The 17,428-nt window shown below is 37.4% G+C and overlaps 3 protein-coding genes across 32 annotated transcripts in view; 1 reads left to right on the top strand and 2 right to left on the bottom strand.

The window, feature by feature from the left end:
• Positions 1 to 1,724: 1,724 nt before the first annotated feature.
• atp23 (ATP23 metallopeptidase and ATP synthase assembly factor homolog) lies at positions 1,725 to 6,131 on the bottom strand. 2 transcript variants are annotated; one of them, XM_052554821.1, is made up of 7 exons: positions 5,900 to 6,131; positions 4,944 to 5,232; positions 3,973 to 4,018; positions 3,815 to 3,896; positions 3,605 to 3,742; positions 2,308 to 2,391; positions 1,725 to 2,239 (listed from the first exon to the last, which is right to left on the bottom strand). In XM_052554821.1, exons 1-7 carry the CDS (start codon positions 6,029 to 6,031, stop codon positions 2,036 to 2,038), a joined length of 975 nt encoding a protein of 324 aa, XP_052410781.1. In that variant the 5' UTR covers positions 6,032 to 6,131; the 3' UTR covers positions 1,725 to 2,035. The 2 variants fall into 2 exon arrangements, with proteins under 2 accessions (XP_052410781.1, XP_052410782.1); XM_052554822.1 differs by lacking the exon at positions 5,900 to 6,131 and adding an exon at positions 5,533 to 5,652.
• rpap3 (RNA polymerase II associated protein 3) lies at positions 5,553 to 13,226 on the top strand. 21 transcript variants are annotated; one of them, XM_052554803.1, is made up of 19 exons: positions 5,778 to 6,167; positions 6,637 to 6,799; positions 6,869 to 7,012; positions 7,088 to 7,189; positions 7,399 to 7,526; positions 7,603 to 7,724; positions 8,517 to 8,587; positions 8,658 to 8,768; positions 8,857 to 8,984; positions 9,868 to 9,989; positions 10,069 to 10,139; positions 10,814 to 10,906; positions 10,988 to 11,113; positions 11,147 to 11,282; positions 11,322 to 11,337; positions 11,405 to 11,507; positions 11,582 to 11,676; positions 12,725 to 12,825; positions 12,899 to 13,226. In XM_052554803.1, exons 2-19 carry the CDS (start codon positions 6,650 to 6,652, stop codon positions 12,982 to 12,984), a joined length of 1,905 nt encoding a protein of 634 aa, XP_052410763.1. In that variant the 5' UTR covers positions 5,778 to 6,167; positions 6,637 to 6,649; the 3' UTR covers positions 12,985 to 13,226. The 21 variants fall into 21 exon arrangements, with proteins under 21 accessions (XP_052410759.1, XP_052410763.1, XP_052410758.1 ...); XM_052554808.1 differs by having other exon boundaries at positions 5,780 to 6,167; positions 11,147 to 11,248; positions 11,321 to 11,337; XM_052554806.1 differs by having other exon boundaries at positions 5,780 to 6,167; positions 11,147 to 11,248; positions 11,318 to 11,337.
• Positions 13,227 to 14,916: 1,690 nt separating this feature from the next.
• The window catches only part of eps8a (epidermal growth factor receptor pathway substrate 8a), a 31,661-nt gene continuing 29,149 nt past the window's right edge, over positions 14,917 to 17,428 (bottom strand). For 8 of the 9 annotated variants that reach the window (XM_052554578.1, XM_052554582.1, XM_052554583.1 and 5 more), the window contains 2 exons: positions 17,373 to 17,428; positions 14,917 to 15,832 (listed from right to left, as the gene is read on the bottom strand). The exon at positions 17,373 to 17,428 is cut by the window's right edge and continues 77 nt beyond it. In XM_052554578.1, coding sequence (XP_052410538.1) covers positions 15,719 to 15,832; positions 17,373 to 17,428 — 170 coding nt within the window. In that variant the 3' untranslated portion in view covers positions 14,917 to 15,718. Of the gene's footprint in view, positions 15,833 to 16,408; positions 17,135 to 17,372 lie in introns of those variants that run through there. The other variant, XM_052554585.1, reaches the window with a different exon arrangement.

Genomic DNA, 17,428 nt, shown 5'->3' with positions numbered 1-17,428 from the left:
CGACTTACAATGCATTCATGCTAACATTTTTTACCTTTGTATAAGATATTTAATATATATATATATATATATCAATGAATAAAAATGCAAGATTTATGTATAATGTATGTACATGTGTAATCTAAAATTGATAACTATATTAATAAATGATATATGCATGTGTAAGAGTTCTAAGGAGTTCTAAAGTTTGATTCTCAGTAAATGAAGGAGACTTTTTCTTTACACACAAAGTAAATTGATGCGCTGTATTGTTTTGGAGGTCAGATGCACTGCAGTGATTAGTGCACTCGTTAGTGTGTTTACTTGAGTGACTCTTCATTACTGACGGCCTGATTAGAGCGGTGACCTTTGACCTGATGTCTCTGTGTCTGCTGGTAATGACGTGAGGGTCAGGAGGACGTCTCACTCCCTGCTAATGAACCTCCCGCTGATATCAGGTTAATGAGCCTCGTGTGCTTCACAGTTTGATCAGAAAGAAGCTTCGCTGTTAATAAGCCTGCACCCTTCGGCTTTCATTTATCTGCATAAAAAAAAAAAAATATATATATATATATATATATATATATATATATATATATATATTAAAAATAATAATAATATGTCTAATAGAATAATGGTTAATAACGTTTTGCACAGTTTAAAATTAAAATGTAAAATTAAAGAAATAATGCAGAATAATGCAGATGCAGAAATAAATCAACAGCAGTAAAAACAGCTGTGTAAACTAATTCTATATGTAGAAATAAAAGTAGATTAACAAAACTAAGAGCATCCCAAAAGTTACTTAAATACTAAATATTGCCATAAATTAAAATAAAATGAATTTACCGACTTCGTCCAGTTTCTTGTTTGTTATGCTAATGCTAATCTAATCTCTAGCAGGAGTCTGTTATTAATCTCATTGTCAACCACTGTCTTTATGGTTTGCGAGTTCATTTTAATTCTTCCCACAGTTTCTTTCGCATAAAATACTATGTTCTCTTCTTTTTACTTCTTCTTTGAGACACAAAAAGTTGAATGTAATAAGAACCGCTTCATCTGAATCTTTTACATATTTAGGACCCGCTGGTTTATAACAGAGAATTATATCTAGATCGGTGACAGAAAAGCGATACATTTACATTTAGTCCTCGGTCAGATAAGAGTTAATACAAGACAATACAAAGAGCAGCTGCGCCACCTTGTGGATCAACGACGCAACTGACGCTAAAACACGATTTAAATACAGGATTTTTAAAATAATAATACATTGCTAAATAAATATCTGAAATAAGAAAGTAAAAAACATTTTTTTTAATTGAAATAATAAAAACAATTCTAATATTTAATATATACTCAAATGCAGTATACATTTTGAAGTCAATTAAAAAAATGAATAAAAATGTATAATAGTAATTGTATAATATGAAATTAATTTCTTAAAAAATGAATAAAATTAAAATATCAATGTATAATGTATTTGCATAATATAAAATAAATTCCTGAATTATTAAAATATTTAATATACAAAGAAATTAAAAAGTGTGTAAAATATCAATATTGATTTCTCTGGCCTGTCTCTTGAATGAAATATCACTTTTTTTAAATTATTATTTTTTTTATATTAATGTATAATGTATGTTTTTGTGATTATGTTTATGTTCTTATATAATTCGATGTTAATTTGAGGCCATAATCAAACTAACAGCCACCGTGTGGATCAACAACACACCTGAGAAAAACACTTGTGTAAAATAACATTTATTTCATTCTCTGTGATTTGAGGTTTTCAGATTTATTACAGAAACCCGAGGCTCCGTGAACACTGAATGTTCACAAGAATAGCTCATAAAAACCTGTACAATCATATACACAAAGACAGATTTGATCGTTATCCCATCAATAAATAATCTCATCCATCTCAAACTGATGCTCAGATAAAGAACATCATTAATGTTGTTGTGAAATGATTAGTGATGAAAAACACAAGTGTGTGGTTTAATAACTCTTCCTGATCGTGAATGAACAGCTCAGTAGATTATATTCCTCTCTTGCGTCAGAGGTTAGCGTAGTATCGGTCTCGGTTCTCGTAATCTCTGTAGGCGAACTTGGCGTCTTTCTTGTTGTGTGGGATGCGGCCGAAGGGGGCGTGGTCATGGAAACAGCTGTCAAACACCTCGTCAACCACTAGCTCCGCCTCCTCCCGGCTCACCTTGCGCACGGCGAGGATGGAGCGCAGCGCTCGGCCGCGAACACATGCCTAAAACATGAACACACATGAACACACACATCCAGAAACCATCCAGACACACAGCCGAGGACACAAACCTGATGGTGCTCTTTCAGGCCGAAGTTAAATCTGGAAATCTCATTAACGAACGAACAGTCTCCGCTCAGATTAGCAGCTCGGATCTGAAGAGAACAAACAGGTGTCTCACGCTGTACATTATTTAACACCAGAATTAAATGTAGAAAACCAACATGATGTTTACAATTTTACTAAAAGAAAATGCACCAGGTTAACTTTTTTCAAATGTCTCTGTAAAGGGTTTTATTTTAGTTTAACTATTTTTAAATATTAGATGTGACGTGGTTTTTAAAAAGGTTTTATTTAAGTTATACTTCTTTAATTTCAGATGCAGTTATTAAATTTTTTGGTTACAATTTATAAAAACATTTTAATTTTGGTAAGATTATTTATTTTTATTTTAAATGTGGTTTCTAAAATGTTTTGGATACTATTTTTTATTTTATATGTAATTTCTAATTTTTTTAAAGGTTTTTAAAATAATTTATTTTGGTTGCCACATTAGATGTGTATTATATTATTTTACATTTTTAATTAAATTTAAATGTGGATTCTAGAATGTTTTATAATAGTTACAATTTTTTTGTTTTTAACATTTTAATTTGGATTCTATTTTAAAATTTTATATATGACGTTAAAATATTTTGGTTTCAGTATTATATATTTTAGATGTGATTTTTAATTTTTATTATAATATTTTATTATAGTTTAATTTTATTATAGTTTTACAGTTTAATTTAATATTATTTTTTAGATGTGTTTTTTAACATTGTATTTTGGATTCTATTCTTTTATTTTAAATGAGGTTTTTAAAAGCATTTATTTTGGTTTCCATATTCTATATTTTAGATGTGGGTTAGGGTTAGGTTAGGATTAATTTGTTTAATATTATTTTTAATGTTAGAAGTGGATTCTAGAATGTTTTATTATAGTCACACTTTTTTATTTAGATGTTCATTAACATATTATTATGGATTTTTATTTTTATTTTATATGTTTTTTAAAAGCATTTATTTTGATTTCAGTACGTTATGGTTAAGATTTATTTTTTATTATATTATTTGTAATTTTAAATGTGGATTCTAGAATGTTTTATTATAGTTACACTTTTTATTTATTTTTTTACTTTTTTTTTATTTAATTTTCTTTTTTTTTATTTGAGGTTCTTAAAAAATATTTTGGTTTCCGTATTTTATATTTTAGATATGTTTTTGGATTCTATTTTTTTTTAGTATTTTAAAAGCATCTATTTATTTTGGTTAGCGTATTTTAGATGTGGTTTCTCTGATGTAGTGATGCTCTGGCCGGTGTCCTCACCTCGGAGCAGGCCAGGTGTCTGAAGCTGTTAAACCAGTCGACTCGCGCCCTGCAGTGATCGAAGGCGTGGATCAGCTCGTGGGTCACCACACGGTTCATGTGAGCCTGCTGATGGATGTTGTTCTGGCATAAGACGATCTGCACACACAGACTCGGGTCAGACCAACACCGTCCCGTTCTTCTGACTCATCAAGTGTTTTTGGGTCTCACCTGAGAGGTGGCAGCATCAAAGCCCCCGCTGACCGTCCCATCGCAGTCCTCACAGGAGAAATGTCTGTCTTTATGAACTGTACTGAGAGGAAATCAAGTCACAAACGTCAGTGAGACATCAGCAGCGCGCAGGAAGAGTTCATGTGAAGGGCTCTTACCAGCCGGAGCTCTTCATCGCACCCAGCAGGAGCTTAGCATAAGGACCTGAAGGAGACACGCACCGCTTCAGTTCATGTGTTAAGAAACAGCATTGCCAGATGCAAACTAAAAATTCTTAGAAAAAAAAAATTCTAGAATGTGACATTAAAATAATATGAATCATACTTATAATATACTTGTAATTACCTTTTTTATTTTAAATTCAGTGGTAGAGACAAAATAATAAATGTAATTAAATAATAAAATCAAATTGAAATGTAAACTCAGAATTGCATGAAAAAAAATCATAATCACCTTCTAAAAATATATTTTTTATTTGCTGGCAGCATGCAAAAATTAAAAAAAAAAATGTGAGATTAAATAATAATAATGATAATATATAATAATAAAACTAAAGAAAATCACAACCCTGAATTCAGAAAAAAGAAAGTAAAAATTTTTTAGATTATAAAAAAATCTGAATTGTGAGATAAAAATTCATAATCACTCTTTTATTTTTTCCTTGTCATTTGTGATGAAAACAAGCTTCCATAGAGATGATATAAAACATGACGTGTGTGTGAGAAAGAGTAGAGTGTGTGTGTGAGTGAGTGAGTGTGTGTGTGTGTGTGAGTGAGTGTGTGTGTGTGTGTGAGTGAGTGAGTGTGTGTGTGTGTGAGTGAGTGTGTGTGTGTGTGTGACTGAGTGAGTAAGAGTGAGTGTGTGTGTGTGTGTGTGTGTGTGTGTGTGTGACTGAGTGAGTAAGAGTGAGTGAGTGTGTGTGTGTGTGTGTGTGTGTGTGTGTGTGTGTGTGTGAGAGAGTGAGTGGTGTGTGTGTGTGTGTGTGTGTGAGAGAGTGAGTGGTGTGTGTGTGTGTGTGTGTGTGTGTGTGTGTGTGTGCAGTTCTCTACAAAAACATTACTGCATACTTCTGTAAGATCAACTCTTGTTGTAATGTTCTAATAACGGAATCACTCGCGTGTTCTCTTACTCGTGTCCATGGCGACCTGCAGCATGATGTGACACTTGTGTCTGAAGGTGAAGAGACTCTCTCCGATCGAGCCCTGCTTGAACCTGCTGCCGCTGCCGCTGCGCTCGGGATACAAACCGTAGCCGAAGTCTTCCTCCTTCCTCTTCCTCTCCTCTTCGGTCTCTCTGCTCTCCTGCAGCGGCGCTTTATTAATAAACTCATCTTCTTCTGCCCTGTTTTGAGCCATAGCTCCGATCTGCGCGTGTGTGTACGCAGAGGTCACGCGGGCGGGTGTCCGCGAGTCACGTGACTGGAAGCAGGAGAGGAGAGAGAGCGGGATTAAAGTAACGTTAGTTTAGTAATTAAATTGCTCGGGATTTTTACTGAATCTACTAAGTGTTGGCGGTACTTATTTTATATTTTTTGGATTTTTTAAAATAATACCTCCCCAAGGTTGTTTTTCTTTTCAAAATAAAAGTCCACAACTAGACACAAGCAGATATTTTTTTTTATCTCTCTCTCTCCCTCTCTCTATGAAATATTTATGTAATATCCTGACAAAAAACGAGCATTATAAAAACCAAAAATGGGTACTAAAGAAAACAATTACTTCTAGAATTTTCGTTTTTTGTTCGGCACCATTACGTGCGCGCGCAGTGCGTGTCGTGTGCGTGACGTAGTTCGCACGTGCGCACAGTGGAGTTTGTGCTGTCATGGCGCTGAACACAAACTACTGATCGAGAGGTCTTCATCATCGCTTCAGGTTTGACAAACTCTTCTGATTCCGCTCTTCACTGCTGTTAAAACCGCTCAGTTAAACACGTCTGAATGAGTTCCTCTAAACATGCGTCTTTAAGAGAAGTTTATTATCTTAAATTGATTTTCCACATGTGTGCTAGGAGGCCAGTAACGTTAATCCACGTTTTTACTAAGATATTTGAGATCAAGTAACGTAAATTATAACTTAATTGATTTACCAGTGTGTAGAAGAATCGTTTAGCTCGGTATTTATCTCCACACAGCTCGTGATAAACCTGCTCTTGGAGGTGAAGTTGTTTCAGTCGCAGATACAGAGAATATTCTAGAATTACAGACGGACGAGATTTCATTTCAACAAGCACCTGTTAACGTTATTTATTTCGCGAAATCTCTGATTAATCTGTAGTTCGCGGGGTTTTTCAGGGTCGCTTTGTTGTCAGTTTAACTTTCGAAGAGTTACCATGGTAACCGTAGCCTCCCGCCAGTGTAAGTTACTTACTGTAGTTACCGCGTTTAAAATCATAACAAGTAATCATTGTTGAATTATTATTATTATTATTATTTATCAAATAATTAAATGCCTATTATTATTTTGATGACAGTAGTTTTTTTATAGTAAACTGTAAAATATTTATTTAATAGATATCATCGTCGCGTTCTAGTTAATTAATCACAGTACAGAGACATTACATCTTATTCTGCAAGCTTTCTCAAAGTTATATCACTTTATTATTTATATATATATATATATATATATATATATATATATATATATATATATGGTTTTAAATCAGAAAATACACTTTGGCGGTGTTTAAATTGTTTCAATTGTAATAAATAAACACTTCTTAAATGTATATTTAGGATGGTTTTATTTCCCGTTACATGTTAGGAGCGGTTGCCTGAATAAACAGTTTTTAGTAGTTTTAATCAGGTGAAACGGTGTTTGTCGCAGGAATCTGCAGAAGATGTCGGGAAATAAAGCGGTGGAGCTGCAGATCCAGATGCGACAGAACGCAGAAGATCTGCAGAACTTCCTGAAGGAGCTGAACAACTGGGAGGAAGAAGTCAAGGAGAAAGACCAGCAGCTTCGCTCCGGAGACATCAGCGAGCCGCCGGTAAACCCTCCACATCCCCAGCTCCTCACATCCAGCTGCTTGTGTTCGCTAACGTGCGTTTAATTCCAGAAAACTCTCCCGCCGGTGAGGAACAGAGATTATAAGAAGACGAAGAAGAGCATGAAGCGGCGGACCGACGGCGCTCTGAAAGAGCAAAAGGAGACGCAGCGCATAAAATCCTACGATTATCAGGCCTGGGACAAGTTCGATGTGGTAATGTGATTCAGATTCACGCTCTGATGTGTGTGAAGATGTGATGGACGATTGATGAACGCTGTGTGTTCGCAGGAGAAGGCGCTGGACGCCGAGGAGAGCCCGGTCCACTCCAACGAGTCGGACTCAGAAGAGCCTGCGGTGGACAGAGATCTAGCGCTGACCGAGAAAGAGAAGGTCTGTTAGTGTTCAGTTCCTTAATGACTGCACTAACTGCATCAACGTGACATAAGATGAGACTCATGTGGTTCGTTAGAAAGCTCTGCTGCTAAAGAGAAGGGAAGAGGGGGCGGGGTTTAGCAGAGCTCATTAGCATTTAAAGGAACATGCACTAAAACCAAATCAACTTGTGGAAATTCTGATTAATGATCTCTTTAATGTTTCAGGGGAATGAGTTCTTCCGTGTTGGCCGGTACGACAGCGCCATCGAGTGTTACACCCGAGGAATGGACGCGGATCCGTACAACCCTGTCCTGCCCACCAACAGAGCGGCATGTTTCTACAGACTCAAGAAGTACTGCAGCTTCTCCCGTCTTCATACAGGTGTGTTCTGATGCATCGGTGCTGATGAGAGCGTTTGTGCGCCACAGGTTCGGCGTGGCGGAGTCCGACTGTAATTTGGCCATCGCTCTGGACGGGAAATACACCAAAGCGTACATCAGGAGAGCGGCGGCGCGCGTGGCGCTCAACAAACACCAGGACGCTCTCCAAGGTCTGAAGCTTTCTTAATCATGGAAGTTAATCTAGCGATGAATTTGTGAGTGAACTGAATCAGTGATTCAGTTGAACTGGTTCACGAATCATTCGAAATGATTCATTATTTATGCACACAACAATTATTCAGAGTGCTTTACATTTTAAAGCTTTTTTAATTACCTAACTTTTTTTTTATATACAACAACAGTCAAAAGTTTGGAACCTGATTAAAAATACAGTAAAAACTGCTAAATATTTTTACAATATAGAGTAATGTTTTCGATGTAAATATATTGTAAATTGTAATTTATCGCTGTTTTCAGCATCATTAATTAGATGTATTCGGATTATTTTTTTTTAACTTACGTAACTGTAATTCTACTTAATTTTAATTTATTTTATTTTAGTAAAAACAGCAATACCGTGAAATATTATTACAATATAAATAATTGTTCCAAATTCATTGCTGTAATCAAAGTTGAATTTTCAGCACATAACTCTCCAGGTTATTCTGATTATTTTATTTGAGCTTATTACATTTTTATGATATTTTCATTATTTTGTCATCCTTTCTTAAAATTGTTAAACACAATCCTAAAAGATAAAACTAAGATTTACTTGAAAAAAAAAAAAAATATATATATATAACAATTTTTTATAAATGCATCATAAAACATAAATTAAGTTATTCCAAATTGATTAGTAGAATACATTTCCTTTATATACTTTTCAAATCAAAAAGGAAAAAATAAGAGATGCACAAGAAATCTTTATCCAGTTGCCATCTGGTCTGTGTTGATTGGTCCAGATTACGAGATGGTTCTCCAGCTGGATCCTGGAAGCGCGGAGGCTCAGACGGAGATCCAGAAGCTCCAGCAGGTGTGTTAGTGATCTGGTTTGATAGATGTGTGTGCTGTGAGATTCGAGAGTGACCCACGCTTCGTTCCAGGTGCTGGGATCCAGCGGACGGACGGCGGAGAAGAGCGAGAGCCAGGCGGAGCCGTCACAACACACACAGGAACAGCAGAGGAAACAGGAAGCAGTCGTGCAGAAGGACAGAGTGAGAAACGTCTCCTCATCTTCTTCTTCTTCATCATCATCATCATCATAGTGGATGTGAACACTGACTATGTTTCTGTCTGTTTCAGGGAAATGCTTACTTTAAAGAAGGCAAGTACGAGGCGGCGGTGGAGTGTTACTCCAGAGGAATGGAGGCTGATGGGACGAACGCACTGCTGCCCGCCAACAGAGCCATGGCCTTCCTCAAACTCCACAGGTGACTCCTCCCTCAGAAGTGTGCTCACTATCTAGTGCAGTGCTGGGTGACACGAGAGTTACATAATCAGAGGACTGTTTTAAAGTCGCTAGTAAAACGAATGGATAAAAAAGGAAACATCTGAGGTGCTTTTTCAGATGAGTAACAGATGTTACTTTGTTTCCTGTGTGTTATTATTGATTGACAGCTCCGGTGTTGCCATGGAGACATGTCAAAATGAATATAAAAACAGTGCAGTGCAAACTCAGAATGTGACGCGAAACTGTTAAATAACACTTTATTAAGCCATGTGTTTCCTGCTGAATAAAGCGAACAGAGTTGAGTTAATCATCTCTCCACTGATGTGACAATATCTGAAAATCTGAAAGTGCAAAAAAAAAAAGATCGAAATATTGAGAAAATCATCTTTAAAGTTGTTCAGATGGAGTTCTTAGCAATGCATATTACTAATCAAAAATGAAGTTTTCATGTATTTACGCTAGGGGATAAATATCTAAATATCTTCATGGAACTTGATCTTAATATCCTAATGATTTTTGGCGTAAAAACAGAAAATGATTGACACATACAATGTATCATTGGCTAGTGCTACAGATATAGCTGTGCTAACTGATGACTGCTTCTGTGACACACGTTTACATTACCTTCAGCCTGAGGCTTAGTCATTTCACTTTTGCTGTGAAAAAGCTTTCACATTTGCCAAAAATAGAACTTTATATATTGAAAACAAACAAGCACCAGCCCTGATGAGAAGAGTAACACAGATGTAACGTAATACAGTTTGAGTGTGATTTTTATGAAGCGTGGTATTATTGTAAAGCATGAGTTGTAGTTGTAGCGTGTGTGTGTGTGTGTGTGTGTGTGTGTGTGTGTGTGTGTGCAGGTTCAGCGAGGCCGAGCAGGACTGTAACACGGCTCTCGCTCTGGACGCCTCGTACGCCAAAGCCTTCGCCCGACGAGCCACGGCCCGAGCCGCGCAAGGCAGGACCCGAGAGGCCACAGACGGTCCGTCATCCACCGCTTCACACACACACACACACACACACACACTGAAGAGCTCACGTGTGCTTGTGTTTGTCTGCAGACTTCCAGCAGGTCCTGAAGCTGGAGCCAGGAAACAAACAGGCCATGAGCGAGATCCAGAAACTCTCCGAGGTGATTCTAGTCATCAGTCCGGCTGCAATAGTGTTGTTAAACACTGACTGTAAAATGACTAGATAAAACCGAAATGATGAGTTCAGATGTGTGCATCTTTTCATTATAGTTGTAAAATTGTGTTTGAATAAGAGCACAACATTTAAAGAAAAAAGGAAAAATCTGAATTGCAGCTTTTCTGATTAAAAATTGTGATTTGAGGAAAAAAAATAGCTGTGCGGCTTGGCCAAAGATTTGTTCCACTGCGGCTATTTGTTAAATATAAATAATATATAATAAAAATTAGTAATTGTTTTTATTTTATTCCTGTAATTTGCACAAGTAAATAAAAAAAATCTAGTATTTAAATTATTATTATTTTTTTTTAATTACGAAGCTAATATTTTAGACTTTATAGCATCAAGGTTTTAGCTCACTGGGAGTCTTCTCTTTTGTTGCAAAACTAAAAAAGCTAATAAAACTAACCCCAGCTTATTCTGAAGCCTTTAACCCTCTAAACATTTTCATTTGTACGAGAGCAAACCGAAAAGCTTCAGATCTTGTGGTGTAATGTATACAGAGAGCATTATCTGGACATCTATTACAGACGGTTCCAAGTGACTCAAACTCAGAGAGCATGCATGAATCTCACATCTGTTCACCTGCGTGTGTGTGTGTGTGTGTGTGTTCATCAGGACATGAGGAGCCGCGGTCTTCTGGCTCCAGAGGAGAACAAACAGAGGAGAAGCATCCAGCACATCCACAAACCTGAACATCTCCGATCCACCGTGAGAGCCGCTCCAAATATGAATCTCATCTCTGAGTTTATGTTAAGTGTCGACACATCGTGTGTGTCTGTGTCGTCCCAGAAACCCTTGAGGAGGATCGAGATCCAGGAGGTGGGTGGAGAGATCTCACCGTCCACGTCTTCACCGCTTCACAAGACCCAGAAGACGGAGGAGATCTCGGACGCTCCTGTGTCCCAGAAGACGGAGGTCTCAGACGCTCCTGTGTCCCAGAAGACGGAGGAGATCTCGGACGCTCCTGTGTCCCAGAAGACGGAGATCTCGGACGCTCCTGTGTCCCAGAAGACGGAGATCTCGGACGCTCCTGTGTCCCAGAAGACGGAGATCTCGGACGCTCCTGTGTCCCAGAAGACGGAGGAGATCTCGGACGCTCCTGTGTCCCAGAAGACGGCGGAGGTCTCAGACGTGTCCAGGTGAGAAGACGATGTGATGAAGCTCTCCTGGAGCTGGACCGAGACTGACGAGTGTCGTGTGTTTCAGGGCCGATGCTGAAGCGATTCCTCCTCCCAGCAACAGTTTCCAGCTGGAGGCCGATCTCAGGAAGATCAGACGTTACCCACAATCCACTTACAGATATCTGAAGGTAACGTCCGTGCCGCTCACGCTCTCCTCTCTGTCCTGTATCTGTGCGTCTCATCTCAGTGTTTAACATTGCAGCAAATCAGTCCAGACGCTTATCTGAAGATCTTCCAGAACTCTCTGGAGCCTGATGTTCTCAACCACATCCTCAGGAGCTTCCACAGCTGCTTTCAGTGAGTCCGAGACCACCATCATAAGCTACTGTAACCAGAACTAAAGCAGAGTTATTCTTCACCAAAACAGACGAACAAAATCATTTTCACTAAGTGAAATGAAATATAAATGTCTAATGATAAACAGAAATGAAAATTAGAAATTTTACCAGGCAACTAACTGCAAAACTAATTACAAAAACTAAAATGGAATAAAAAAAAAAAAAAAAAGAAATATATATATATATATATATATATATATATATATATAAAACAAAATGCCATAACAACATTTAAAATTATTACTTAAACTAAATTAAAAGTGAAAATCTAAAAATTAAAGCTAATTCCAAATAGCAATAACTTCTATAATAGTATACCAATAATATTAAAACTGTAACTATAATGTTAATTATAACATTTTTATTGTTTACTGAAACTAAAATGGAAACTAAAATGAATTAAAAAAATGAAAAACACAAAAAAAAAAATAGAAATACCTGACATTGGTTTTAGTTGAAGTCCTTCAGTTACTAAAATGCAAATAAAAATAAATGACAGCTGCTAAAAAAATACATAAAAAATAACGATGACAACAAAATTACCAAAAATGAACACTTGATAATCTAAAAATTGAAGCTAATTGTAACTGTTAAAGAATACTATGAGTTTATTAAGAATCATAAAATAACACTGATTTGTAACAATAACTATGATAACTATAATAATGACTGCAACTATAATAGTTACTATAGTTAAGAAAATAGCAATAACTGTAATAATAACTGATGATGAATATAACAATAACTGTATTGCAACTATAACATATTTATAACTGCAACTATAACAGTAATAACATCTACAATGTTAATTATAACGATAACATTCTGTTTATTATAATAAGTTTGAGTCGCTCCTGTCACTTTAAATGCTTGGATTCTGATTGGCTCTCACTGTTTATCGTTCATCAGCTGAAAAACAAAAGCCTTTGAAAGTGACTGGTTCTAGTTCTCATCGCCGGTGTGCCTTTACTGCAAGCACGATGATGTCACTTCCTGTCTGATTTCAGAGCTGAAGATGCGTCTCTCCTGCTGTCCGTCCTGAGGAGCCTGGCGAGCGTGAGGAGGTTTGACATGAGCGTCATGTTCATGTCGTCCGCCGAGAAGAAAAGTACAAACACACGCAGACACTGAATAACACAAACACTAACACAGATTAACACAAACGCTTCTCTTTCTGTCAGTCTTACAGGAGCTGTTCGACTGGATTCACTGCGCCGGAGCGGGAGACGCTTCTGAGCAAGACTTACAGAAGAAATACGGCCTTTGACCTCTGTTTGGACTGAAAACTGGAGCTCGGTCATCAGTATGAGGTGAAGCCGAACTGGAAACATCACCGATTCAGTGTGAATGAATCCGACCTCAGAAAAGACGCTTTGTGCCTTTAAACTCCTGCATGAGTGTGTCTCCGGTGCAGATGAGCAGAACTACAGATGATATTAATATGACTCATGCGTCTTCACAATCTGCTTCTGTACTAAATGCAATATTAAAGTCAACATGAAATCCAAACGGACTCCTGACTCTGAAATGAGATGCATGCATCATCTGAAAGCTGAATAAATCATGTTTCCATTGATGTCTGGTTTGTTAGGAGGACAATATTTGTCTGAGATAAACTATTTGTAAATCTGGAATCTGAAAGTGCAAAAAAATAAAAAACATCAAGTTGTTCTTAGCAAATGCATATTACTAATCAAAAATTAAGTTTTGATATATTTACAGTAGGAAATGTACAAAATACTTTCAAGGAACATGATCTTTATTTAATATCCTAATGATTTTACATTGGATCCCGTGTTTTAAACTTAAGTTAGTGTGTAATGTTGTTAGAGTATAAATAATATCTGTAAAATTCTAAAGCTCAAACTAGTTCAATGCCAAGCGAGATATTTGATTTAACAGAATTCACCTACAAAAACGACCCGTTTGGACTACATCCCTCTAGGTCCTGCAGGAATGACGTCACTAAAACAGTGTTTTGACTAACCTCCGCCCACATGAATTCACAAACAGGGGGCGTGGTCTTGTTGCGTTTCGAAGGAGAAGAGGAAGAGCCGCGTTTGTGTTTGTGTTTTTCGCCATGTCGTTTGAAACGCTGTTATTTTCATCTCTGAGTCCAATCACCTTTGTTTGGGCTTCCCAGGGACGCTGTACTTGGAGATTAATGGTTACAACTAGTGTTTAACTCGGTTCCCGAAAATTATAATCCACGTGTAAAACTATGTGCAGCACATTTTCCTGAGGACAGCAAGCTTTCTCAATCTGAATCAGTTTTATGACTGATTCGCACAAAGATTATTCCTCAAAGATGGAGCAGTTCCCTCTTTGTCTGTCTGGAGAAGGCGTTGTTTATGGACCACAACCAGTAAGTGTATTTTATTATTTAAGTTGGTGCTTTTAACAGTTTCTGTAACTTATTAAACAAAGGGCAACACTGTTTAGCTTTGTTAACTAGATTTTAGGGCTGTGCAAAAAAATTTAATGCGATTTTCATGCGCATCTCGTCAGTAAAAACACTCCTGTGATTATAAACACATCTCCAGCACATGCTCTTCTTCATTGGATTTTTACGACAGTCGGCATCCAGTGTTGAACATTTTTTTTTATTTAAACTCTTCTTTCCAGTCCAGTTCTCCTTAGAAAATTAAACAAATATCTCTGTCCTTGGTCATTATTTCCATATGTTACTATATTTTTAACATTATATTCTAATATACCTATTTCCCATAGCTGATTCTTGAACTCTAGCCTTTCTAGTATACATTTCTTACAAAGCACATGTTCCTGCCCACTTGCTTCTCAAAACTACTCCAAAACTAGTCCAATCGCGTTTCGAGGAGGGCCGCGTGCGCTCAGCTGCTGTCGAATCAGAACACAGGAACCGCTCGCCCAATCAGAACTCGTTACGTGTTTCTGAAGGAGGGGCTTTATAGAACAAGGAAGTCATCAGTTTGTTTGTATGACAGTGAAAACAGCGGTATACAGATAGGTGAATTGTGTGAAAAAAAATACTGTTTTTTTTTTACATGCGAAACATGAACACATGTAACTGTAAACACAAGCAAAGCTTCAAAAAAGCACGAAAAACGGGACCTTTAATAAAAGGGATTTTGAGTATACTCCTTCAGGTTTACTGATGTTGAAAAACCTAATTTCGCCCCCTCTCTACTAAATCACTTTCATGGACAACACACAAAGGTCATGTGATTCTGTTTATTCAGCACACACTTTATATTTACATTCGTGTTTAAACAGAAACCTTGAACCCAGAGATTGATTTGGCCAAACATCAGTCACATTACTGGGACAGAGAAGAAAATCATCAATGCTTACGAGAAGTCATTTATATTTCAGAAGGTCTGGTGGCATCAGTATATCATCATTAGAATGAGATCTACAGAGAGAGAGAGGAACAAGAGGATTTTGGCCCAAAACCGGTCACATGTTCTTGTGAAGCTCAAATAATCCATGCAACAAACGTCAGATTTACAGAAACGGACATTTCATTTCCATAAAGCTTTTTTTTTTTTTTGGCAGTACAAAACTAGCTTCTGTTTGCTAGTAAACTAATTACCCATACATCTCCCCATACATTCAAAGCAGCTGATAAATACAAAAGTGTCTGTGAGGAACAAGAGTAAATGATATTTGGTCCAAGACCCAGTCAATCCTGCGGGAATATTAACAGATGTCTTCTGTCCAAGCAGTAAAAGTACAATATGACTGCATATATATATATGTATTTTCCCAGGATGTTGGACTATGAAGGCAGAACTCGATGGCACTAGACTACACACTGCTCTGACGTTCTCACAGGAACCTATAAAGAACGCTGCAACAACGTAAAAAAAAAGCCTTTTCAAAAGTGTTCGTCCACGTCCGATCCGGTTCCGTTATCAGACGGATCCAAGAGCTCTTGACGACGGCGCATCACGGCAGCAAACTGAGCGCGCTCCGCGGCGTCCTGTAAAAGGTCAGAGGTCACAGAGGTCAGAGAGGGGTCAGTGGTTGCTCCCCTCATCGAAGGACTCCACGCCGGAGTCGCTCGCCGCCGCCGAGGCCAGCTTCTCCTGTCGTCTCCTCATGATCTCCTGCAGCTCCGAGGCGGCGTTCCTCTACAGACACACAGACGGAGAACAGTCACACCGGCGTTCCCAAATCACTCGCAGAGAACCAAGCTAAAGGAACCGGGATTTGTTGCTAAAAACTTGCTAAATGTTGCAAAGTTGTCACAACATCAAATCACAGCATGCATGTTCATTTAGATTTCTTTGTAAAATAAAATGCATGATATAATATAAAAAAATAAACCACTGTATTTTTAAATGCATTGAATTATTTAACACTTACACATTTTTGTATGACTACAAAAAAATGTATGTATAGATAGTTAACTATAAAATCACATTTACAACAGTTTTAAGCAGTGTTTTAAGTAGTTAATGTTCTGCACTCTGAGAAAAGTCTGTTAAAATAGGCTACAGAATTATACATAAAATTATTTTAACTACACAAGTGTTTAAATTTTCGGGTTACAGCGTTACAATGGATAATGTCCTGGAAAATTACTATTATCTTTTGCATTTTCCTTACAGTGCAATAACTGATCAACAATCTCAGGTACAAGCTACTAACAAAGAGTATCATAAATGAACATTTATTTATCATTATTATTTAATTCTACAATAGCAAATAGCAGCTAACTCAATTCACGTGATGTGTGTTATTCTAAGCATCTTTGGTTTGTAAAAAAGCATAGAAAAGCATGCCTTTTTATTGTCTGAGACACTTGTTGCTTGGTGCTTTTGGAAGAAAAAGTTGCTAGATTTGAGTGAGTCAGACTAACTCCACGATTTGACTCGATATCTATTCACAATGATGGACGAGTAAAGCAGCGCTTGAGGGATTCTGGGAAAGCATCTATTCTCTAACTATGAGAGAAGCCACTAAACTTTTTATTTTAGGAGGGTTTAAAAATAATTGTTATTGCATTGAGACTATCAGATGAGAACAAACGTTGAGCTGAATGATGACACTATTACTAGTAGTACAGAGTTAGTTATGAACTAGCTACGTGTGGACTTCATATTCCAATTTAAAGGGACAGTTCACCCAAAAATCTAAATTCTGTCATCATTTAATCACACTCAAGTTGTTTCACACCTGATTTTCTTTCTTCTTTTAAACGCAAAAGAAGATGTTTTGAATGTTGTTGGGAATCAAACTGTTTTTGAAAGTCCCACAATATTCGTTTAAAAATATGTTCTTTGAGAAAGAACCTCTAAACTATCCCTCTAAGTAGGAACTGGTTAATGAAGGGTTAACTAAACCGAGCAAAGCCGCCTCGCTACGATACTGAAGTACCTTCAGAGGAACGTGGATTACACGTGAAGATCATGAGAGCGTCAGAAGAAGACCTGCGGACAGTAAACACACCACAGAAAAACCAAAGCGACTCTTGCCAGAGTTGAGGAAGTTATCAGCAGCACACAAACTAATCAGACTCGAGGTGTGATTTAGGGAGCACTACTCTGCTATCAATTTCTCGTTGAGCGGTCGGTGTGATGTGATCCGGTCCGAGACATTTGGATTGGGACAGAAGAGTTGAAAGAGGAATGGAGAGAGAAATCAGAGAAGCTGAGGAAGTGGACTCACCTCGAGAGCAGCTTTCTGGACGGCGATCTGGCTGTAGACCCGAGCTCCGTCATCAG

Source organism: Carassius gibelio, chromosome B4 (genome assembly GCF_023724105.1).
Source record: "Carassius gibelio isolate Cgi1373 ecotype wild population from Czech Republic chromosome B4, carGib1.2-hapl.c, whole genome shotgun sequence".
Classification (NCBI taxonomy): Eukaryota; Metazoa; Chordata; class Actinopteri; order Cypriniformes; family Cyprinidae; genus Carassius; species Carassius gibelio.
This window is presented reverse-complemented; position numbering and strand designations above follow the sequence as displayed.